Raw genomic sequence first — 24170 nt, forward strand, 5'->3', positions numbered from 1 at the left:
AACCACAGGTGATTGAGATTGTATAATTGCGCACCTGGATTAGAAACCTTAAAGTGTGGTGTTTAGGGGACCGTTTGTTGCATGTTGAAAATTGCTCAGAACAACTAATAATATTTTGACCTAGGAGAAAATATGAGCGGGGGAGGAGGTACGCCTTACATTGGCAGTAAAATCAGTTTAATATCCAAAGCCCAGATTCGTTATGAGGGCATTTTGTCCTCCGTCGACACGGACAAGTCAACAGTGGCTTTAGCGAAAGGTAAGCAGCTTCTGTGCGTCCACGTGGGCCTTGGGCAGATCTCTATATTTATTTCCATTCACCATAGTCATGTTTATTTAGTTTGTTATGGACATGAAAGTTTCGCGTTATGCATGCACTTGGGCCTACTTACTGTATTTCCAGTTTGGGCTATTGACAATATTTTTTCCCCTCGTTACCCTCTTGTTTAGCTTTTTAAACTTTCTTATCTAATGCGGGCCGCATGGTTCTTGTTTGAACAAGCGCCTGACAGTCTCTCCGTCCTGTCTCCCCACACTGTCTTTTATGTTTCTTGGACGGAATGTAACTGGGAATTTCGTTGCTCTGTTGCTCTGTAACATGTGTAATGACAACAATAAATTCAATTCAAATTCCAACAGTCAAATCATATGGGACTGAAGGGCGTCACACGGACAGACCAATTCCCCCCAAAGATGACGTTTATGAATACATAATCTTCCGGGGCAGTGACATCAAAGATATAACCGTGTCTGAACCGCCGAAGCAACACCATGGCTTGCCTCCTGACCCTGCTATTGTTCAAGTATGTGTTTATAGCGCCAGATAGCCAATTAAACTAATGTCTAGCAGTCCAAAATTATTTGTATAAATGTGCGTCTGTGTATTTTAGTCATCTGTCGGCGGCTCATCTGGTGCGTACAATCCACGCTGGAGTCAATACAGGGACATGATGCCCTCTTACAACCAGCTGGCTGCTAGCTCTCTACTCAACCAGCAGTATGCAGCTGCCCTGGGACTAGGTATCGTCTTATAGCATCAACTCTCTCTAACATGGCTTTTTCAAAAGCCCTCCTTTGTGGTTGTGTCTGAGGTTTTGAACACTTTTACAGTAGATGGTGTACGAGGCTTTATATGTATTCACCGTCTTCCAGCACCAGGATTTCAGGGCCTCCCATCCAGAAGAGGCCCAATGGTAGAGCAGGCTGTTCAGACTCTTCCGATGGCCAGCGCAGCCCAGAAGAGGGCTCAGCCGGCCAACCAGCCGCAGGCCAGACAGCCAGTTCGTCCCTCGCCGCGGCCCGGCCGAGATGGACCCCAGCCACTGAGGAGGAATGCTCCCAGCAGTAAGCTGACATCATTTCTCTGTCTTCGCTTTATCCTGCCTATGAACAGAAATCGAAACTTGCTTATTGGGTTAAAGGGCTCTATTCTGCCACCTGGTTGGTGTTAAGTCATTTCAGAATCTTGCCTATAGTGATGTCACACTCCAGATGGTTTATAGGTACCTCTGCCACTCAGGTGGAACATCTAAACATATGATTACAGATTTTTTTATTTTGGAATGGCTTGTACCTGGTGAAATGCAGGTCCTTAGTTGCATTTCCCCTGGACTTATTTCCCAGGTCAAGTAGCGCCACCGACCGATGCAAACAGGGTTAAAGAACAAACCAATGATGAAAATCAAAGGCCAAGAAGAAAACAAGGTATGGAATCTAATGGAGTGCTTTCCCTTCCCTCAAAAAGAGTGTCTTTGAGTCTGGTTCTCCTGCTTTAGGAAGCCGCCGGTCCAGGAACAGGGGCCGAGGCCAGCTGCTTGTGAAGAACTCAAAGCCTTCCACCTTGCAGTTTGAGTCGGATTTTGACTTTGAAACTGCCAATGCTGAGTTCAACAAAAATGAGATCGTAAATGAGGCTTCAGGTGAGCGTACGATGTATACGGGATCCAAACCACAGCATCTTCCATGAAGCTCAAACCAGATCAAGTGCTTGTCCCTCCAGATGGGGAGGAGAAGGTGGAACCTGGTGTGGAGGTCCAGGAGAACCAGAGCCCCGAGAGTTCCCCTGTGGAGAAGTGCTACGACAAGGCAAAGTGCTTCTTTGACAACATCTCCTCAGACCTCAAACCCCGGTAACCATTCAACAAGTCTTTGAATGTGTCGAATTGCTAAAATCGAAAAGGGAACCATGGTGACCTTGCGTCCTGTGTTTCAGAAGGACCACCTGGGCGGAGGAGAAGAAGCTGAACATTGAGACCTTTGGCGTTCCTGGGCGCTTCCTGAGGGGCCGGGGGTTTAGAGGGTACCGTGCCCGCAGAGGCCAGTCTGGCACGGAGCAGCCTGCCCCGCCTAAAGTAGGCAGTGGAAGAGTGTGAATAATTTTATTTATTTAAAGATCTTTTTTGTAAATGGGCCACGAGTAGTTCAATAGTCTAACATTATTGAGGAGAAGAATCCAGTTTTCATTTGAGTATCTTTTTGTCTTGGTTTTTCTGTTGAACCCAATGTGGTTTTTGGGACTAATTTGTATTAATGGAGAATAATTTGACTCCAGATCAATTACATCAATGTAATTAAGTTTCTGACACTGGAACAGAAAAAAATCAGGCCTGAAGGCATGCCGTTTATTTATGCCAATTATTTATATAGCATGTCTGTCTTAATGTGAACTCTTCAAAACTGTTTTAGAAGGGATTTCCCACTAGTTGAACACGATTTGTACTTTAATTTATTTTTTTTGTTTTCATCTTGGAGAATTGAGATGGTGGAAATGTGTTCTGAAACAGTTCATTATTAAATGACCGTATATGACAACATGTTCTTTATTTAAGAAGTGCCAGATGCATGTAATGGTTGCGAGAAAACGTTAGGATAGAATTGATTGTCCAAAGGTAAATGCCCTTCATCAGGAAGGGAATCGAATAGTTTACGGGGCTCGTTTGAAATGACTTGATGAGATGGTCTAAACTCATGAATATTCGTTGGATGCACTTCAGTTGTGGAGTCTAAATTAAACCATTTTTGATGTATATTTATTTACATTGTCATACATGCATGAATAAGCTGTACATCATTCTGGTTTAACGTCAAAATCTATACACAACTTGGATGAAAAGCGTAACTGAGTCTAGAATGTAGTGTGTGTATATACACAGATGCAGCTTGCATTATTGTATAAAACGTTACCAGGTAACTGAGAAAATATGATTGTAGAGGTTGATTCAAACATATTCCCTATTGTGCTGGTGTACAAACTGATGCTAGTCCCTTAAAACGTGGGTCAAGGTCATCAAGCTGTCCATGATCGAAGACTGCTTCTAAAATGTGGATCTTTTCTAGGTCATTGTGTGGGTCTGCATCATCCCCCTCATCAGCATACAGGTGTGGGTAATAGTCATTCAAATCATCCTCCGTGGCCTGGACACATTGCATTCTCTATGGGGAGTCAAGGTCAAACCTTTCATTATTGAGTACAAGTTAGCGTTGCTGTAAGATGCTTCTGATTGGTTAGGACATTAGACAGAACAAACCTGTTGAAGCAGTTTCTGGAGGCCTCCATCTGACAGGAAGCCTGACTTGGCTGAGCCTTCTTGGTATTGGTACATGTGTGTGCTCTGTCTTTGATTCTGTGGTGACAAGTGGTTGCTTTACGGAATTCAGAGGATTTTGGAAATTCCTTATAATTGGTTGGCTGAATGATGTAATGGACGTTGGTCATGACATTCAAACTTTTTAACATTTGGTCAGTAAAAAGATATAGCTCTTTTGTTCCAGCTATAAATGGGGCCTCAATCAGTAAAAGTTCTAAATTTTTTTATGCATCCTAAAAAATAACGCACCCAAGGCTATAATAATGGCGATCAGTTATAATTGGTCATATTAATAGTGGGGTCTTAATATTTCTTCTGCCATTGTGAATGTTAAAACTTACATGCTCCCAGTAATCTTGGTAATAGAAGCTTTCTTCCACGGCCTTTCAAGAAACAAGACAAGCAATAATTTAGAAACTGTGATCTTGACTTTCCCATTATCACAACTCACACTTGTTGATACCCACCTTGAATGAGGATGTGCGTTGCATTATTTCACTGAAATCATGTACCGGTAGATAGGATTTTGTAGGTGGTATGGTAGGTATCTTGGCAAAGGAAACGCAAATGTTAGGATGTGAGGATTTCTTTGGCATATAGGCCTCTTGATATAACACTGCATCATTGATTGGTTTTGTTGTATAACCTTGCAATCTGTTCCTGGTATCTCAACGTTGGATGAGAGTAGCGACTCTCCATTTGGCAGATCAGTCTTCAAAAAGGTGAAATCCTTCTTGCATGTCATCAAGAATGATAACATCAGTGTAACTGTTTGAGGGACACGTTATACATATTGAATATTTTGGATGTTTTGTTAAGTTAGGTAGTCTCACAAATGCAAATGCAGCTCAAGTCTGGGTCAACAGGGCCTTTCACCGCCTTTCACCTCATACTGTATTTGTTTAGATCAATCATGTTGTTGGAGGTGGGGTTCTGTAAGCGTGTGATTGGCCAACAGGGAATCCAAACTCAGCCAGCACTAGTATACTTCAAAGACAAATAACAACAGCACTAACGTTCTTCGGAAAATTGTCTGTAAAAAATTCAAATCAACACCGTGCATACTGGCCACTCAAGCAATACTAGCAAATGAGTTGCTCTTAGATCAGAGATAAGTGATCAGTAATGATTTCTCATAAGTTAAATAAACTCCCAAAATGTATCCAATCTGCAAGAAAAAAATGATACACTTTACACAAACAACTTAAAGCAAAAGAAGGGAATCAGTAACTTACTCATGAGTACAAGCAGGGCAAAGAACAAGATGCCAGCTGCTCCAAAGCCAACGGTGGAGGAAGAGGCCCTGCGCTCCCTGCAGGATGGTGTGGCCGTGCAGTCGCACACAGTCACAGACACGTTGTTTACGGCAAAGGCGCCTTGTAGGTCCGATATCTTGAGCTCCACCATATGTATGCCAGAATGCACAATAGTTTCTTTCACCAGGTTCACTTTGTCGCCTGCGGAAATGGAGAAAGACAGTTATTGTGCCTTTGGAATATATTTCCTCCTGTTCCTTTGACCCTCTTGTTTTCACTAGATCTGACCATGTAAGGGATCCACGCTCCATTTCCCCTCGACCTCTCCCAGGAGTTCAAATGCAAAAGGTCCTCCAAAGGGCACATCGTCCGGGTCCAGGGCCGTGAGGTTGGTGCTGGTGGGGCCGTCGCCGATACACACCACCACGTCGTTTACTGAGAGCGTCGGAGCATTATCGTTCTGGTCGAACACATGGAGAAGCAATGTAGCCGTGCCTGTCATAGGGGGCTCGCCTGCCACAGGTAAAAGAGCAAACGTTAGAGCAGTCTTTAAACCTGTGGGGAAGATATTGCGGTTATAAAAAAACATTTTTTAAAATCTGACTTTTCAATAGTGAAAAGTCGGCTTTCACCTACAGTCAAAAGACTACACCGTAGGACAGGTATGCAACCTACATGTACTGTCTAGCCTCGCCGAACTACAACCTACCTGCACTGTCTGGCCCCACCCACTTAAAAGGGATTTTGAATCCTAGTAAAACTCCTGTGTTTTTACTATGTGTGACTTGCTGTAATGTACGATTTACTTATTTACGGCTCATATACTGCTAGTATTCTGTTAGATTGTATTACGTTACACAGTACACTTGTAAATCAACTTACATTTGTTATTGTAGAAGTTCCCCACATCTTTGTTGTTATGAAAACCCATTTGAAAGGCGCTTTACAAGAAAGGCTAAAGTGCAGGTCCATGCGTGGCGGGATGTGTTGCTTACCGCTGTCCACTGCATGGAGGATTGCAGTGTAAATGTTGTCAACCACATGGGGGGATTCTCTGTCTGGGCGTTTGGCTGTTGTAATGACGCCTGTATGTTGGTCCACATTCAGCCAGTCACCTGGATCTTTACCTATCTTATACCTATCAGTTTAAACAATGGATCTTAGATGTCAACCTCTCTTAGAAGCTACAACTGAAGCAACAGAATAAATCGAAACAATGATTTAAAGTCAGATAGATGAAGTCATCACAAGAATGTTATTTCACTCACACAAAGTCTCTGGCGTGACTGGAGTCAGGGTCCACAGCAGTGACCGTCTGCACGTAGGTACCGATGGCCACGTTCTCCACCAGCCCGGCCTCGTGGACCAGCACTGTGAACATCGGGGGGTCGTTGATGTCCTCCACCTGAATGGTGACCCTCAGGGAGTCCGGCTTTGGCCCCGCCCCCACTGGGCCGGCTGCACCTCCACTGGTGTCGACCTCCCACAGGCCGGACGTGGGCCTTGCTTTAACCTTACACGAGTAATACGGCATCTCATTTTCTACTGAGAAGAGCAGCTCCCTCTCTGTGACCTCTTCAAAGTCCAAGGGCTAGAGAGGAGTAGATGTCGGTTATGGATAATAGGCCTTTTAATATAAACTTTGTTTTACTTACTTAAAACTATTTTATGAGGAGTCTGTTTCTTATCTATGATAAAAATCCATTTCACCCGCGCATAGATTAAAGTTATTTATAACTTTCCAAGATGGCACACTTTACTTTGGTATGTTTGTATTTGCATTTTTTGGCGTCCTAGGTGCGGTTATGTAAAAATGATAGGCATGCCGCCCATCTGCCTCACTTTTAAGACTGTGAGGATTCCATCGTTGGTGATTGGGTCCGTTTCCACCTTGAAGTTCCCTCCCGTGTCGCCTTCCATGGTGTACTTGGCATTCCATGCAGGCGTGTGCTCCAGGTCTCTGTCTGCGACGTGCAGACGAAGGGGAACCACGCCAGTCTCCCCCTCTTTCACAGTCATAGTGCCCTGTTGTGTGTATAGGGTGAAGAAAACACATCATGTCCTTTGGTCCTTTTCTTTAACTGATAAAATGTTGGGGTCTCTGTTCACACTTGGCATTAATTATTCTCCTTTGGTGATCCGATCACAAGTGGACAGCTCTAAATACAGGTGTGAATGCACCCAAAACGTGCAAGTACGTCAGCAGATGTATTCCTCTTTCAATCTAAATCATCATAACACTTAAGATGACTTAATCCACGATGTCTGAACATTCCGAAAAGCTGAGTGCGTTGAACATATTGAGTAATTTGGTTTGCCAAGTAATTGGTTTTGATTTCTGCTTCTCCTTTTAATTGACTGCCGATGATGCATGTTGAGGTACATAGCTTCCTCCCCGCCACTTAAAAACAACCATGAATTGGTTTTTGAAAATGGAAATGATGTACATGTTGCTTGCATGTTAAGCGGGTAAGTGACGTCTGATCGAAAGTGACTTGAGTCACTTGAGACTAATGTGGACTGATGCCATTCTAATGCCAGGTACAACCGGGTGTACTCAGAGCTGCACACTTCTGATTGGATCACCAGAAGCGTGCTTTAGCCAGGTTTGGACAGGACCAGATCCTCTTTGGGTCCGTATTGGGTTTCAAACATGGCCAAACATTTATTTTAGTGTTTGAATGATTGGCTGCAGACAATCGTCATTAGAATCAACATCTCAAATGTCAACATTAAGTGGTCAGTGGCGACTACCTACTGTCTTTCCGGTGATGACTGGAAGGTGATTATTACCGTCCTGGATGTGGATCAGGGCTGTTGTGGTACTCGACAAACTCACCACTTCACCATGGTCCTTAGCCACCAGCAACACTTTGTACACATCCCCCGCCTGAATACATTTGGTGAATCAAATAGCAGGAAACACAAGACATTAATACATTTTGTATGCCTCTTTTGCTCAGCAGAATAAACCATGAGGGGTTGGTGGTAAGCAAACTCTGCCCCTGCACCGCATCGCTTACGACGGACCAATTTATACTCAGCTGCTCTCTGTCAACATTCCATCTCTCTTCTGTGGTTACTCGTCATTTGAAGCGTAAATAGACACTCTGGTTTAACCTGTCTCCACCCACTACACAATGCAAATAATCGGAGTCAATTGCATGTTGAACCCACACACACACACACACACACACACACACACACACACACACACACACACACACACACACACACACACACACACACACACACACACACACACACACACACACACACACACACACACACACACATACCTCATAATCCAAACAACCCCTGAATGACAGTTGACCAGACAGCCCCATAACAAACTCGGCATTGGGTGGTTTCGGGGAAACAATCCCGATCTCATAGTGGAAGGTGGAATTAAGTGTTTCGGGTTGGTCTCTGTCATTTGCCAACACACTCAGGAGATTTGTTCCTGTAGCACCAAGAAATATAAACGAGACATTTAGATTTTTTTGGTAGCAAATAAACCAACAATTTGTACCGATTGCTTTTTTGGCTAGGATGTACCTTGAGCTACAGCTTCCTCGACGGTGACTTCATACAGGTCGTTTAAAAAGCGCGGTGGGTTGTCGTTGATGTCCAATATCGCTATCTCAATTCCTAACTTTGTGTCCAGGGTTTTATCGTCCTTTGAGGCCAATAATTTCAGCTGCAAAAATAGACATCCAAGGTAAGATTATCTTTTCGACACATCAATTTATCAATTTAAATCAATCACAGGTCAGATTGAATATATAATGATCCCTAACCTTGAGTGTCTTCAATTCCTCATAGTCTACAGACTTGTGGGCACTGAGGATGCCAGTCGTGCTGTCTATGGTGAGGACCCCTTCTGGATGCTCATCCACTCCCATGCCAAAGATTTCAAAAGTGATTTGGTAAAACCTCTCCACTTTAATCTACAACATCCAACAATCATTTATAGTCAGAAAATCATTATCTTTAAGTGCTCAACATTTAGAGGAGACATATTCTAAATGATAATAAATAATCGTGTGGTGGTGTGTTTCACTTTAAAGTAGCCAGGTTAACACCAGATACACCTGAATAAATTAGTAGTTGACAAAGTTGATAAAGAGGGGCTTTACTTGCATAAAAAAAAAGAATAATAATAATAACGATAATAACGACATGAGGAATAAAACAGAAACAAATATATAATTGTGTGTTAAGAATAGGTTAACATTTATTGAGTGATCCTGAAGGGACACCTGTGTTGCCCATTACCTTGCCAAGTTCATAGGGGAAGGGGCCTGGGTGCCCCTCTTCCAAAGTAAAGCTGTCAATGATCCATGACCTTCTCCGTCGAATCATGAGCTCGGAGCTGCTGGTCACGCCAAGCAGAGCACAACACTGAAAGGGACAATGAAGTATCTAAATACATGACGGACCTGCAGCCAAACCGGTTCTAGTGTTTCTTTGGAAGCAATTTGTTTTTCCATGGAATCCCTTGGCCTATTACACACAAAAAGTGTGTTTCAGAGGTGCCACCACGAAAGCCTTTAGTTTTAGTAAGTAAGTAAGTAAGTAAGTAAGTAAGTAAGTTTTATTTATAGGGCACATTTACACACAGCATACACTGACCAAAGTGCTGTACAATAAGATAAAAATAATAAAAATAAAAATGATAATAAAAACTAACAATAATAATAATAATAAATAAAGATAAAAAGTGAATAAAATACAGTTTAGTGTTACTTCTCACTAGGGATCTAGAAATATTTTTGACAAATTAAGTGACCAGGTCCCACAGTCTTACAATGTTTTTGTTATACCTATTATTAACCATATCAAAATGATTTAAGTAAATTAGCCATGCTCTACAATTCTAATAAAAAAAAAGTCAATTTCTTGAAATGTTTAATTGTATCTAAGTCATTAGTCAGTGATTTCCTAAATAGACTTATTCTTAGCATACTAGGTCTATATTTCGTTGAACTTACCAGTAGAGCAAGCCAGACCATGATTCCTTTCAAGAAGTTCCAGGTGACTGTAACTTCGCTTCTGACTCTCCTGACTTATGATCCAATCTCGACAACCCCTCCCCTTTACACTCTACATGTTCATAATAACAGGTGTCACAGATAATATCTAACACTGCGTTGTAGGCCAAGTTCTAAGTCGCAGAATTTTTTTATCAGATTGATTTTGTTCAGTTGATCTTCATTATTTTTCAAATTTTAACAACTTTCTTAATGTATGTCGTTTTAGGGGTAGGGGTAGGAGGATATATATATGAACTAGAAGTACTTAACGTTCCCTCATTGGTTCCAGCCTATCCTCGTTGCTCGAAGCCACTTGTTATAATGTGTGCCTCGTCATCCCATACACCACGTAGAGCTGAACTTGTGTTTCCAGTGATGGGTTCGTAACTCATGAGTAGTATCAATCATACATTGTCCCGAACTATCTTATAAATGCTATATCTATCTATATATCTATATATGTATTTTATAAGCTACTAGGGCTATTTAAGGTCTATGCAAATACTGGGGATGTTGTTTTTTTATCTGAAATACTTTTCTCGTACAGGCCAAATGCACAATTAGGCAAACTTTATAGCGCACCTTAGACCTGTCCTGCAGGCCAACACTACACTAAGGTATAATGTGTTGCACATCAGTATATAGTATGGTAAGAAATAAACCGCAATGTAGGGTCTTCTCCTGCACATTTGTCAACTATAGCCTCTGGGGAGAACACTTTGCACTTATCACGCAAGCATAATTACAGTGCAGCGTGCAATGAGTAAGTCCTCGAGGCGCCACACAAATCATGATTTAGGACATCTAGATGTACAAGGGTCAGAAGAGTCCCTTTGCCTTTTTGTCACTCCTTAAAACATTGCAAACAGTGTCATGTGTTGGACATAATGCCTTGATAGGTCTCTGTTTATGATCTTTCCATGTGTTGCTGCATGCAGAATGATGGCCACCGACCACCGCATCTTAACTTTCCTGTCAACAGAACACTTAGAATTGATTTTAAAATGATTATTTTACATCATTTCGACGTTTGATTTTGAAAACCTGCTGGATTTGTTTAAATACTGTAAACTCTGTGTGGGGACTTTCTATCCCGAAGGCAAGATTACAGAGAAGATTTATTCTAAAATATAAAAAAATCCCTTTGAACAGTTTAGAGAACAGGAATCCACTGTATTTGTACGTTTTTATTCTTAAGTAATAATATAAGAAGGAAGATAAAATACATTTCTGAAAGGAAGATTATCTTCAAGATTATCTGTTGTTTTAAATCCAAGCTTTAGAAGATTAATTGGTGTGTTTTAAGTCGTTCATAAGATATTTTGGTGAATTTGTCTTTTGATGGAAGCAAATCACAAACCATAATGTTTTGAATTGAAAAGCCATTGAATTTTGTACATGGAATGGAATTTCCATTTACAGCCATTGAATGCAGCCATTTCATAACATTGCAATACTACAGTTTGAAAACTAGGTCGTTAGAATTTATTTGTTTTGCATTTACCTCTTGTAATTCAAATATGGCATATAAAGTTGTCTCAGTTCAAGTGAAATGATAAAAAATATATATATATATTTGAAACTAAAACATTATGGCAGTGATTTGCTTCCATATTCATCACAGTTTTTATTGTACAGAAAATAGTATATGTATATTTTTTTTTACAAAAGAAACTGGGAATGTATACTCACGATATTTCATCCCAAATCAAAATTCTAGTACCTTAGCCCCAGAAATAATTATACACTAATCATCATCGAGCTCCCACATCACAAATCAAAATAAACATTTTCCTCTGAGCAGGGAAGAAAGACCATTCAGAACATTCAGCCTAACCTTTGGGCTGTAGACCTGCGTAGTAAAAACTGTGTTTGGAAGACGTTCGACGATATCTGAGAAGTTTCATTTGTACCCCCCCCCCCCCCCCCACACACCCACACACATTCCGTGGCTCTCTCTCTACTGCGCTCATTTTGCAGCGATCCCACAGTGTCTCGGATCCGACGGTCGCGTCCATCTTCAGGTCGTCGTGGAGGAGGCCGACGGCGCCTGTGATGTGTCTCTCTCTGTGGGCGTGGCGCCGTAGAGCCCCCCGCTGCTCTCCGTCCCCTCCCCCTCCTCGTCCGACAGAGACGCCAGGGGGGTGTCTCTGCCGTTGCCGTTGGCGGCAGGGCTCTGGCTGTTGGTGGAGGACTCAGAGGAGGTGGAGGACACGCGGGACTTGCCGTCGAGCCCCTCCAGCACGTGGCGGAAGAGTCCGTGGTGGACGACCTCGCCGTGGTGGTTGTTGTTGTTGTTGTTCCCGGGCGCCTGACCTTGGGGGGTTGGATTAAAACATAACATTTAAAAAACATGACTTTGAAAAATACAAAAAAGACTGACCTTTACTGGTGTAGTTGCTCCAGCTTTGACTGAATGTTTGCTTTGGATAAACGTTTCTGCTGAATAAGTACATGATAATGTTCCCGCCATTGGCCTACAGTGGCCAATAGACCAGAAGCAGCTAGACATCCATGTAAACAGACATAGTAGCAATGTTGACCTAAATGTGAAGCTCAGCTCTCATGAACTCCCTCTAGGGCAGTGGTTCCCAAACTTTTTTTCAGGGGACCCCCTTTTGGACTTGAGACTGTTTTCGCGACCCCCCGCCCCGCGCGACAGCACCGCCCCCCCCCCCCCCCCCCCCCCAAATTTAGTGCATTAATGTTACTATGCATAATAATAATGTTCAAAATCATTATTATTATTATTGTTATTATTATTATTATCATTATTATTATGCAGTAGTAATCATCACCATTATTATTATTGTTATTTTTAATAATGTTATTATTACTATGTAATATAAATCTTCAGAGACAGCCATGTAAATATGCAAATATAGCCTTTTGGCTTAAGTTTTATTATAAAACAATAAAAAATGTATTCATCGCAGCAGCAGCAGCAGCAGCCTTTCTTTTTTGACCGAGTGCGAGAAATTTCTCCATCGTGAAATCAACGAGATAGAATTATGGTCGTCGCTGAGGAAAACTGAATCACTGAATTAATCACTGCGGGCCGATTATCAGACTGACGTTCGATGGCGGGACAAACCGACAAATATAGAATCAAAGGGTGGGGTTACAGGGGGTTCTTTTCAAAGGTGGATTTCTCCCTGCAAAGTGGCTGTGCATTAAAAGCCTATTCTGACGCCAGTATTTTAATATAATGTTTCATCTAATTATTCGTATATATATATATTATTTTTTTTTAATTTATTTATTTTTTTAATATGCAAACTGGCCCATCTCTCCGCGACCCCCCGGGGGGTCGCGACCCCCAGTTTGGGAACCGCTGCTCTAGGGTCTCTTGGTGATGAGGTTATCTGTCTGGCTTTGTGTGTTCATTGCACACGTGACATACATGCCAGACATGTACACTGTGGGAATCTATAGACACAGTGTTAGTGTCAACTTTAACTACCACTTTGACAAGCAAAGAAAACAAAGCAAACATTGTTAAATTCTCACTTACCCAAAGAAAAAGTTTATAGCAAAACCTTTCTCTCTCTCACTCTTGTCCTAAAGCTTGTTTTTTTTAATATATTTCTGCTTAACTTCTCTTATCTCCCCGTCCCTCTCTCAGCTCCGTACCTGGCAGTGGAGAGTTGAGCATGCTCTCTTCTCCAGAGCTGAAGAACACATCGAAGGCGTCCTGGTCTGAGATGTCGAAGTGTTCCATCTGGTCCAGAAGGTCCACGTTCACCTCCATGGAGGATATGCTGCCGATGGGAGCTGGCCCATGCAAGTAAAATCAATTAAAGTGTGTGTTGGAGAGATGCCGTGTCGATGTTTGTGTGTGTATCGTTGTTGTTTGGGTGTGTTTGTCTGCCTCCCTCCGTGTGTGAGTGTGTGTCTCTATCGCTGTTTGTGCATGTTTGTTTGTATTGGTGTGCGTTTGTTATTGTGCATGGCGGTCTGTCTTTTCCAGTGTGTGTTGGATTGTGTTGAGTGCCATTTGAAGGGGTCCTCATAGACAGGCAGACTGTTGTTTGGATGAGAGGGTTAGGGTTAGGGTTAGGGTTAGGGTTAGGTTTAGGGTTAGGGTTAGGGGGGACTCACGTCGTCGGTGCTCCCGGATGGCCAGGTGTGCGGCGGAGAGGTACATGTCCACGTCGTGCTGGAACACCTCCTCAAAGAAGCGCCGCTCCTTCAGCCTCAGCTGCTGGCCTGCCGTGTCCACGTCTGCTCCCCGCTGGCCCGGCTCGCCCTCCGCTGCAGGCACAGGAACCGGGGAAGAAGGAAGAGAGTTAGACGGTTGGCTCTGCTGCTGTTTGCCCTGGTTGTCACTAGGGGGCGACATTCAGCCAAGTGTGCGTCGGGAAAAGACAGGATCAAGTGCATCTGCTGGAATGGTGTTTGGTGAATCTTTCTTGTGTTTTTCGCACATACATATGTATGTGCGAAAAACTATATTTAAACTTCTAATTATATTTACGCATATTATTTTTTGTATTTATTAAAAGGTCGATGACCCAATGCCACAAGGTTACAGATACAGCATCATCTGTTTGTATACTGGATACTGCTCCTGGTTCTACTAGATTCAGAACCACCATCGTCTGCAGCTCCCTCTGCACCGGTCAGCAGCCAGCTCTCATGGGAACATAATCTTGTTTAGGACTCCTATCCCTCTTTGCACCTCATCAGCACCGTTGAATAAAGGAGTGAGTGGGAGGATGAGGAGGAGGAGGTGGTGGGAGCTGCATGCCTCCTAGGATGTTTAGATAAAAGGGAGGACCATCCATTGACACAGTGTAAATACTACAGCGTGTGGGTTTCCGTTGAGCAGGAGGTACTTGAGTTGTGTTTTCAAATTGTGCTGTCGCAAGTTTGCTAAACAGCAGCCACAGTCTGAGAATGCAAGGGAGAGCCGAGGCAGAGACACTGCATTCAGTCATACAACCGCACAGAAATGCCTGGTGAGGATTCCACAGTAATTCCTCTAACGTCAATCTCACCAAGACAAAACTATGGAGCTAGCTAACTGAACAGAACATCTAACTGCATTCCTGTGTGTTCTGCAATTCAAACCTTAATAGTGATCTTTATATCATTGCTACAGCTATTAGAGCGTTTGCCCTTCTAACGATCCCTGGAAGGAGGGATCACACTTTATTCCTCCTCATGGTTGATTTGTGTGGTTTTCACTTGTCTTTTAGGTTCAGGGTTATTGAGTGTCGTATAATGAGGGCCTGTGAAGTCTTTTGATTAACTGTAACTGTGGCAAATCAAAAAGTCAAATCAAATTGACTTGACCTTAAGTAAACAGGAATGTAAGCAAACACGCTTAAGATTAACCTTTACAAGTCAATGGCTTCATTGCAGTTATGCCAAAGTGCACAGCCTCTTTGTCATCCTGCCTACCTATTATCCAGCCCTGGCATTAAACAAAGTTTAGGTCACAGATGTAATTGCAAGCTTCAGGCAGTGATTGGGCTAATTGGATGAGGCTTATAAGCCTCGTCTAAATTGGGAACAATAAAGTAAAGATTATCCGGTGTGTTTGGCCCAGGCTCATGCGTTCCTGAAGTGTGAATCAGCCCGGTGTCGGAGTGAACAAGCAGGCCGATCAGGGTGTTTACAGAGCCGTGACAGGGACAATTACTTGGAATCCAGTGGAGGATGTTGGGCAACTACCTTAAACACCTCCTTTGTTCGCACCCATTGTGAGCCCTGTTCTTTCGCAAAATAACCTGGATTAGCCGTTTGACTCTATTTTATGGTTGCCTTGAAGGGTTATGACCCCGCAATTTTTTTTATTTTTTATAAATTATGTCTGGGGTGGCCAAAAGTGGCAGCAGGACGTTTTGTTACAAAAAACGCTGTGTCAGCCCCAGCTGTTACTGCTACACAGACACACACACACATTCACACGACCATCCTGTCAATGTCGTCTCTGCTCTCCTTTACAGTATGACAGCTCTGTCTCCCTCTGTGGCTGCGACAGACTCCACCACACATCTCGTCAGACAGCCAGAGGGCAGCGGGGATGAACCCTGAAGCTCTGAACGCAGCCAGCTGAAAGATGCGTTGGGCATATGGGGATGAAAGTCTCGATCCTCCAATGCACTACCCTGCCACCCAGCCCCCTATCCCTACAGAATATAAACAGTCTGACTTGTAGTGAAAGCCTGGAACTGAGATCGCATCCCCCCCCCCCCAGCCTATCAAAAGGATCACACCCTCGACTGATCCTGGGTTGTCTCATTGTTTTGTCAATCTTGCTAGGACATCCCCCATCGAACTGACGCTTCATTCAGAACCATTTCCTGATCTAGCAAGAAAGACATAGAAAGCCTAACGTATTCTCTCTCTCTCTCTGTCTGCCTCTTGGTCTCTCTCTCTCTCGGTCTCCCTCTCGGTCTCTCTCTCTCGGTCTCCCTCTCGGTCTCCCTCTCTCTCTCTCTCTCTCTCCGAGCCCACAGTGACTCTGACACGACACCGCCGGCTTATGCTCCGACCCGCTGCTCGCTCTCCCTCTCCCTCTCTCTCTCTCTCTCTCTCTCTCTCTCTCTCTCTCTCTCTCTCTCTCTCTCTCTCTCTCTCTCTCTCTCTCTCTCTCTCTCTCTCTCTCTCTCTCTCTCTCTCTCTCTCTCTCCAGTAGGCTGGCACTGTTGGGTTTACCTTTGACCCATCTTTATACAACTGTCCTTCCAAGCTTCTCTGTTCCTTGAAGGGGAAGGCAGTGATGGTTACATAACCGACTGGGAGGGAGGAGGGGACGGGGGGCGACTCTAGGTACCTTTAAAGGCTGATGGGTTAAGGGATGAAGTGATGGTTATGCAATGCTTTGGTGCAGAGTTTAGCCAGGTAGCCTAAGAGCAATACAATGCTTTACTTCTCTGACCTTGGGAAAGGATTTCTCAGGGATGTGCCATCATTACATGGAATAGCATGCCATTTGTAACAAAATAATGACATGGCAGGTCTGTTTGTTTAGAGTTCAGAGTGTTGTTGTTGGGAGGTGTTCTGCTTTTGGGATGTGTCATTGTGTCACTGTGGGTATTTATGTCTTAATATTTCCATGCAGTTGGATAAGTGGAGGATGACATTTCCTGGTACCTTCTGTTACAGGGTAAGAAAACAGGAAAATGTGGACTCCACTCTAACAAAGAAAGACGACAGAACATATATATAGCCTGTTGGTGTCAGGATTCAAACCGTCTCTTGCCATGCAGGGGAACTAACGTAAATAATGGAACGTTTTTACACAACTGTCCTCCTTATGTGTGGCTGTTTCATTGACAAAACAACAGAATGGCGTTGGACAAATGTCTTGTCCTCATCTTCCCGGCGCGAGCCGTCCCATTCCGAGGCACGCAGCAGAGTGCAGCACAGTGCCAGGGCTGAGCGGACATGTAGATATGAAATACTACACCGCCCACACGTTAACGCCACTGATTGATTGTGGCTTTTACTCAGAAGCCTGGGAAGTTTCGAAGTTAATAAATAGAGCTGCCGATCTATTTCCCAACAGGCTATCAAGTCCTCCATCCAATTATTCTGCTGTGTCGGAAATCTCCGGATCAATGAAGTTTACCTAACCCCGCTATGACCACTAAGACCCCGTCACCGAGGAAAGTACCGTGATGATCAACAGAGCGGCAGTGTGCACTACTGCTGAGGTCATATTACCCATCCGTCTCAACGGCACCACTACCACGGACCTCTTGGTTTGAAACCACAAGACATCCAATACGGTGGCCAGAAGCTGTCGCAGACTGGGTTTTCAGAGGGAAGGATGAGAGAGGTCGGAGTCGGCAAAGCTATGGGCCCTCAGTAGGCCCTCAATGACAAAGGATTTTAGGAATCTTTTTAATGCTCGTTAAGTCCTCTCTCTCTATCTCTCTCCTTAGGTCTCTGTATTATTTTTCTTTGTGTTTCTCTCCTTCTTTCTTTATTTTCTGTCAGTGTAAGTTAGCTAGGTCCGGTTTGAGGGGACAGTTAAAGTCATGCAGTGTCCAGTGGGAGGGGTCAGTTAAATTCATTCTAGGTCCGTTGGGGGCCATGATATCAGTTTGTCGTGGTCGGAAACTGTCAGAGAGACAGAGAGAGTTCCGGACATGTCTGTGAGACCCACTTTGCCAGCGAGGTCCCTCAGACAAACCCGGAGCCTGTTCTCTAAAGGCCCGAACAGAAAGGGCTCATTCAGAGGCAGATAAAAGCATGGATGTGGGGGGTTGGGGGCTGGTGGAGCGTGCCCAGAATCCATACACTTTATGCCAATGACGGGAAATCATTTCTGTCCCCACAAATAGAATTTAGGGAAAATGCCATGGGTGTACTCGCCTAAATTAAACTTTTGGGTGTGAAAATTATACAATAACAGACCTTTCAGATTGCACATGAGTGCACAGTATCTTTTTCAATAATTCCCTGATAATTAATTTATCCTCCCAAATATATGGTAAAGCGTTTGGGTGCCATCTCATTCTTAAACAAATTAGACAGAAAGCCGCAAGCAAAACACTTCCTTGGGCCAAACATGTAGTTTGTATGAACAGCTAGATTAGATAATTATTATCCTGGAAGTAGACAGATCGATAATGTGTTGGAACTGGTTCCGAGACACTGGATCATGAGATGAGAGGGAATCCGTACAAATCACTTAACACTCAACAACCATAAACACAACCTCACATCCTGTTTCGCTGTGGGCGTTGGAAGATAAGGTGCATGGGTCACACACTGCTACTAAACCCATGCTAGCAGGGTAAATGGAGACATGTGAGAGAAAGTTAGAGACAGGGTAGTAGAGAGAGAGAGAGGGTTAGAGAGATGGGAGCGAGATAGAGAGAGTGGTAAGAGAGAGAGAGGGGTAAAAGAGGTAGAGAGAGAGGGTTGAAGGAGGTAGAGAGAGGGTTGAAGGAGGTAGAGAGAGGGGTGAAAGAGGTAGAGAGAGAGGGGTGAAAGAGGTAGAGAGAGGGGTAAAAGAGGTAGAGAGAGAGGGTTGAAGGAGGTAGAGAGAGGGGTGAAAGAGGTAGAGAGAGGGGTGAAAGAGGTAGAGAGAGAGGGGTGAAAGAGGTAGAGAGAGAGGGGTGAGGACAGCGCAGTTTGACATGACGCAATCAAAAAAAAATCTGTGTATGATTGTGTGAGTGTGCATGTGACTGTGCATGCGTGTGCAAATCAGAGGGAAGGTGTTACAGTGAAAAGCTATCACAGCTTGAGCCACAAAGCGATGTGTTTGCCAAAACCCAGCCTGGAGGAAGTGACTTGGGAGTGAAGGGCAGCGCGACAAGCAAGAAGGAAGCCTGGATGTGTTCGTCGGCTCACACAGGAAGCCACCCTGCTGTTTGTTTAGACTTTTACTGGACCGCTCCTTCCGAGTCTTGTGGGCTTCACCGCCGCCCCCATTAAGGCGACAGCCAGCTGGCATGGTCTGTCTAAAACCGCTCCTGTCTCCGAGGGCACCACGCAGAAGTCCTGACACATCAGGGTTTCAACAATTGCGGCGTGAGACGATGGACAGAGTAGATGACCTAAGAGCCGTGGGTCATCTACTCTGTCCATCGTTTCACCCCTGGAAAGACCTTCATCATAGCTTAAGAAGGTTCAAGCCGTTCGATTTTATTGTTTTTCTAAAAGGGTTGTTGTGTTTGTGTGTGTGTGTGTGTGTGTGTGTGTGTGTGTGTGTGTGTGTGTGTGTGTGTGTGTGTGTGTGTGTGTGTGTGTGTGTGTGTGTGTGTGTGTGTGTGTGTGTGTGTGTGTGTGTGTGTGTGTGTTGGGGGGTAGAAATTGTTTTGGCCGAAATTTTAATGTTGACAAACATTGGAACAGACGTGCGGCCTACTTTGTGAAATGAAATATAAATTTGCTCTCATTTGGGAAGATCCTTAGGATTTCTTTCCTTGTGCTTTTGTCCTGATCCTGGAGCCTGGGATTTGTCAATCCCAGGCTCCAGTTGCAAGGAATGTGAATAATTGAATGTGTGTTTGTCAACGTGTTGATGTGTGTGTGTGTGTGTGTGTGTGTTTTTGTGTGTGTGTCCGTGTGCATGGATGCCTGTGTGTGTGTGTGTTTGTGTGTGTTTGTTTGTGTGTATTTGGGTGTGTGTCTGTGTGCATGGATGCCTGTGTGTGTGTGTTTGTATGTGTGTGTGTATGTGTATGTGTGTGTGTGTTTGTGTACGTGTACGTGTACGTGTGCGTGTGTGTGTTTGTGTTTGTGTGTGTGTGTGTGTGTGTGTGTGTGTGTGTGTGTGTGTGTGTGTGTGTGTGTCATGGATCTACTTACAAGCAGGCATGTGTGTGTGCTTGATTTGGTGTCAGTCTGCCTATTTTCGGCCGGGGCAGGGCCGTGCCCTGCACCGTCACCCTCTGTTACCCCACTGTTTGAGAACAACAATCCCCTCCCTGTTAACGCTCCCCCCTCCACCCAAGGCCCCTGCTCCACCCCAGACCCCCGTCTCGAGCGACTGAAGATTGAAGTTTTGTAGGTCAGCTCCCTGCGCCCTGGACATGACCAGACGGCCCGTCATGGCTTCTGATCGAAACAAAAGACTTAAGGGACAATTGATGTCGCAACTAGGCCAAGTCCTTCTCCCTTTAAACCCGTTACATCACTTCATATAAAACTAAAGCCGAAATAAATGGCCCAGTGAGAATAAATCTCTTGTTTTACGTAGCTGGGTGTAGTAGCATTGGAATCACCCACGGATGAGAACCATGGAGCCAAGACACAAATACTTGTCTCCTGAGTGTACTCATTTCTAAAGCAAGAGGAAGCCTTAAAATGGTTATGGAAAAAAAAACATTCTTTCTCTCTGTCCCTGGTAGCTCAGCCAACAAACCCCTGGAGAAAGTATCCTGTTTTCAATTGTCACAACACACAATTGCAAACAAAGACTGCTCAGTCGTCCACTGGTATATACACCTTGTACCCATGTATAACACAACTAGATGATTTATCCTATTTAGATTATCAGAGCAACTTCGTATAGGACGACACAAAATACTCCTTTCTCCTACATGATAATGGTCTGCTCTGATGTTAATGTTAACATGCAGACTAACCAGCTTTCCTCTTCCCTGGGCCCCAGCGAGTCTTTCTTTCAGTGTCTCAAGTTCAAACTGTGTAAAGCAACAGCATTGCTCATTAATGGTCTTCCTGGGACCGCTACACTGCCCTTTCTCATACTTGCGAAGGGAGGTTGTGACTGCGCTGGAGTGCAGGAATTCCTGGCCAAACTCAGACTGCATACTTCTTGGTTAGGGTGTGGGTAAGTGAGAGCACGACGTGACAACAGGATTATTTCTTGTTTCCTTTTACCAATTCATTTCCTTTATTAAAATATCCCTCCTTCAAATTAAATAGAGGAATACTTTTGTCTCCCAGTTTGATACCCTCAAACCCTTAAAGTACCTTTGTTCCCAATATAGCGCTCAGGCTCTCCTGTAAATTCAAATACTGGGTGTTTCTTAAGGCCTTCTTTAGTCCTCCTTTAGTCCGATGTATTTGTCCCTCTCTGAGAGAGAGGGGCCCTTGCCTGGGAGTATAACCCTGTCTGTGCTGGGGGGGAGTTTAGTGTAGGGCAGAGAGAGGTAAGGGGATTTGGGTGCTAATGTGAGGAACCATGTTGGGCTCATAGCGGCCTCACTGTCTACAGGCTTCGCTAACAAAGGCATGGGAACCTTGACACAGGCAGACAGTCAAGGCTGTTTAGTTAAAACCGTACACTGACGAACGCACACACACGCAAGCAAACACACACACACACACACGCGCACATGCACGCACACATGCAAACGCACCCAATTATGACATGAAGCTCATCTTATGTGATTCTAATCCGTTTGCTGCGTACAGAGCCTTTCTCACACAGCCATCTTGCTGCTTCTCTCCATCCTCCTGATTTTTAACAGCAAAATGTGTCCCTTTGTTGAATAGCCTTACCTAGAGTATGAGGATCTTGCAAAGAGCAAATCCATACTATCGCTGAGGGATGGGTTCATCTCTCTAACTGTCTTCTACTAACTCTCTCTCTGACCTCCTGTCCTCCACTAACTATCTCTGACCTCCCCTCTACTAACTCTCTCTAACCTGTCCTCCACTAACTCTCTCTAACCTGTCCTCCACTAACTCTCTCTAACCTGTCCTCCACTAACTCTCTCTGACCTCCTGTCCTCCACTAACTCTCTCTAACCTCCTGTCCTCCACTAACTCTCTCTGACCTCCTGTCCTCCACTAACTCTCAGACCTCCTGTCCTCCACTAACTCTCTCTGACCTCCTGTCCTCCACTAACTCTCTCTGACCTCCTGTCCTCCACTAACTCTCTCTGACCTCCTGTCCTCCACTAACTCTCAGACCTCCTGTCCTCCACTAACTCTCTCTGACCTCCTGTCCTCCACTAACTCTCTCTGACCTCCTGTCCTCCACTAACTCTCTCTGACCTCCTGTCCTCCACTAACTCTCTCTGACCTCCTGTCCTCCACTAACTCTCTCTGACCTGTCCTCCACTAACTCTCTCTGACCTCCTGTCCTCCACTAACTCTCTCTGACCTCCTGTCCTCCACTAACTCTCTCTGACCTCCTGTCCTCCACTAACTCTCTCTGACCTCCTGTCCTCCACTAACTCTCAGACCTCCTGTCCTCCACTAACTCTCTCTGACCTCCTGTCCTCCACTAACTCTCTCTGACCTCCTGTCCTCCACTAACTCTCTCTGACCTCCTGTCCTCCACTAACTCTCTCTGACCTCCTGTCCTCCTGTCCTCCACTAACTCTCTCTGACCTCCTGTCCTCCACTAACTCTCTCTGACCTCCTGTCCTCCACTAACTCTCTCTGACCTCCTGTCCTCCACTAACTCTCTCTGACCTGTCCTCCACTAACTCTCTCTGACCTCCTGTCCTCCACTAACTCTCTCTAACCTCCTGTCCTCCACTAACTCTCTGACCTCTCTCTTGCCTCCCGTCCTCTACTTACTCTCCCTAGGTTCCTGTCCTCCATCCATCACTCCATAACCCATGACCACCACTGCTCTGGCCTTGCTGGGCCTTCTCCAACAACATTCCGATGCACCCCACTCCACACACCAACATTCCCCTGCAACCACGGGCCCCATTACCACAATGCAGGGCCTGGGCAACGCAATAGAAGAGAGATGAGATCTCTCTGTGAGCCCCCTCTCCCCGATCCTATCAGACCCGCACATAATCGCACATGGATCTCACTGAGACTAATTCAGTTGTAACATTGCCTGAAGTTCCTTAAGCCCAGAACCAATCCCATTAGGATATAACAGATCTGTCTGTTAGACTGCCTGTAGTCCTGGCCCCGTTCCAAGGCAGTGCATGGGAGTGTCTCATGTGTGTGTGTGTGTGTTTCCGATTGTGTGAGTGTGCAGATGGGGATGACCCATTTAATTGCCAGGAGTGAATATAAATCATAATGATGATTCAACATTCCTCTCATGTGATTTTTGCCTGTGCAGCACTTCTGTCCCAGAGCATGCCACTCCAGCTAGAGTCCTCCTCAGACTACAGCAGCGGTAATTCAGCAGCACACCGTCTCCAGAGGAAGGCTCAGAGCTGACCGTGAACGATTACAAGGTTTTTGTCTCTACGCAGAGGCCTGAAAACACAGTCACATTAGCATACAGGCCTATGCATACCACATACAACCCCAACGTCTTCAAAGAAACACATGAAGACAGTGTGATAAACCTGGAGACACACAGACACACACAAGCACACACACACTGGCCTTAACCAACATTGGCATTAACAGACAAGCAAGCCACACACACACACACACACACACACACACACACACACACACACACACACACACACACACACACACACACACACACACACACACACACACACACACATACACAAGCACACAACACACTGACATTAAACAACATTGGTATTAACACACAAGCACACACCCACACACACATAAACAAATACACACACACACACACACATACACACACGCACACATACAAACACAAACATACACACTGGCATTAAACAACATTGGCATTAACAAACCAGCAAGCACACACACACACACACACACACACACACACACACACACACACACACACACACACACACACACACACACACACACACACACTCACAAACACGCACACAAACACACACTGGAATTAACCAACATAGGCATACACACACACACACACACACACACACACACACACACACACATAAACTCTCTAAGGGCGGGTGAGGGTCTTATTTTTTTTAATGTAGCATTGGCTCCTCCAATTTCCTTGTATG

General features: G+C 44.6%; 3 protein-coding genes across 5 annotated transcripts in view; 1 reads left to right on the plus strand and 2 right to left on the minus strand.

The window, feature by feature from the left end:
• Nucleotides 1-6: 6 nt before the first annotated feature.
• lsm14b (LSM family member 14B) lies at nucleotides 7-2811 on the plus strand. Of its 3 annotated transcripts, none has more exons than XM_060068874.1 (8): nucleotides 7-259; nucleotides 640-803; nucleotides 891-1020; nucleotides 1153-1344; nucleotides 1624-1704; nucleotides 1776-1919; nucleotides 1985-2129; nucleotides 2216-2811. In XM_060068874.1, the coding sequence occupies exons 1-8, from the start codon at nucleotides 133-135 to the stop codon at nucleotides 2370-2372; spliced, it is 1140 nt and encodes a 379-aa protein (XP_059924857.1). In that variant the 5' UTR covers nucleotides 7-132; the 3' UTR covers nucleotides 2373-2811. The 3 variants fall into 3 exon arrangements, with proteins under 3 accessions (XP_059924857.1, XP_059924856.1, XP_059924858.1); XM_060068873.1 differs by having other exon boundaries at nucleotides 10-259; nucleotides 2213-2811; XM_060068875.1 differs by having other exon boundaries at nucleotides 12-259; nucleotides 2000-2129; nucleotides 2213-2811.
• Nucleotides 2812-3024: 213 nt separating this feature from the next.
• Nucleotides 3025-9999, minus strand: cdh27 (cadherin 27). The gene is made up of 16 exons (XM_060068872.1): nucleotides 9838-9999; nucleotides 9122-9247; nucleotides 8644-8793; nucleotides 8402-8543; nucleotides 8143-8306; nucleotides 7602-7733; nucleotides 6686-6868; nucleotides 6112-6434; nucleotides 5839-5981; nucleotides 5132-5356; nucleotides 4823-5044; nucleotides 4234-4355; nucleotides 4055-4135; nucleotides 3929-3970; nucleotides 3528-3623; nucleotides 3025-3432 (listed from the first exon to the last, which is right to left on the minus strand). Exons 1-16 carry the CDS (start codon nucleotides 9856-9858, stop codon nucleotides 3232-3234), a joined length of 2373 nt encoding a protein of 790 aa, XP_059924855.1. The 5' UTR covers nucleotides 9859-9999; the 3' UTR covers nucleotides 3025-3231.
• A 1052-nt stretch (nucleotides 10000-11051) lies between these two features.
• Nucleotides 11052-24170, minus strand: part of LOC132470346 (dysbindin domain-containing protein 2-like) — a 13662-nt gene continuing 543 nt past the window's right edge. Inside the window, exons 2-4 of the mRNA XM_060068876.1 lie at nucleotides 13981-14133; nucleotides 13513-13653; nucleotides 11052-12195 (exon numbers count right to left, since the gene is read on the minus strand). Of these exons, the coding sequence (XP_059924859.1) occupies nucleotides 11900-12195; nucleotides 13513-13653; nucleotides 13981-14133 (590 nt within the window). The 3' untranslated portion in view covers nucleotides 11052-11899. The remainder of the gene's footprint in view (nucleotides 12196-13512; nucleotides 13654-13980; nucleotides 14134-24170) is intronic.

The sequence above is a fragment of the Gadus macrocephalus genome, chromosome 13, assembly GCF_031168955.1.
Source record: "Gadus macrocephalus chromosome 13, ASM3116895v1".
In the NCBI taxonomy this organism is placed as follows: Eukaryota; Metazoa; Chordata; class Actinopteri; order Gadiformes; family Gadidae; genus Gadus; species Gadus macrocephalus.

Bases quoted from the DNA above. Each gene is read 5' to 3' on its own strand.
- lsm14b (XM_060068873.1), top strand. From the start codon at position 133: ATGAGCGGGGGAGGAGGTACGCCTTACATTGGCAGTAAAATCAGTTTA. The intron at 1,345-1,623 runs GTAAGCTGACAT...CTTATTTCCCAG, and splicing joins GAGGAGGAATGCTCCCAGCA to GTCAAGTAGCGCCACCGACC. The intron at 2,130-2,212 runs GTAACCATTCAA...CCTGTGTTTCAG, and splicing joins TCCTCAGACCTCAAACCCCG to AAGGACCACCTGGGCGGAGG.
- cdh27 (XM_060068872.1), bottom strand. From the start codon at position 9,858: ATGGTCTGGCTTGCTCTACTG. The intron at 6,869-7,601 runs GTAGGTAGTCGC...TACACACAACAG, and splicing joins CAGTCATCACCGGAAAGACA to GGCACTATGACTGTGAAAGA. The intron at 3,971-4,054 runs GTGGGTATCAAC...GTTTCTTGAAAG, and splicing joins AACGCACATCCTCATTCAAG to GCCGTGGAAGAAAGCTTCTA.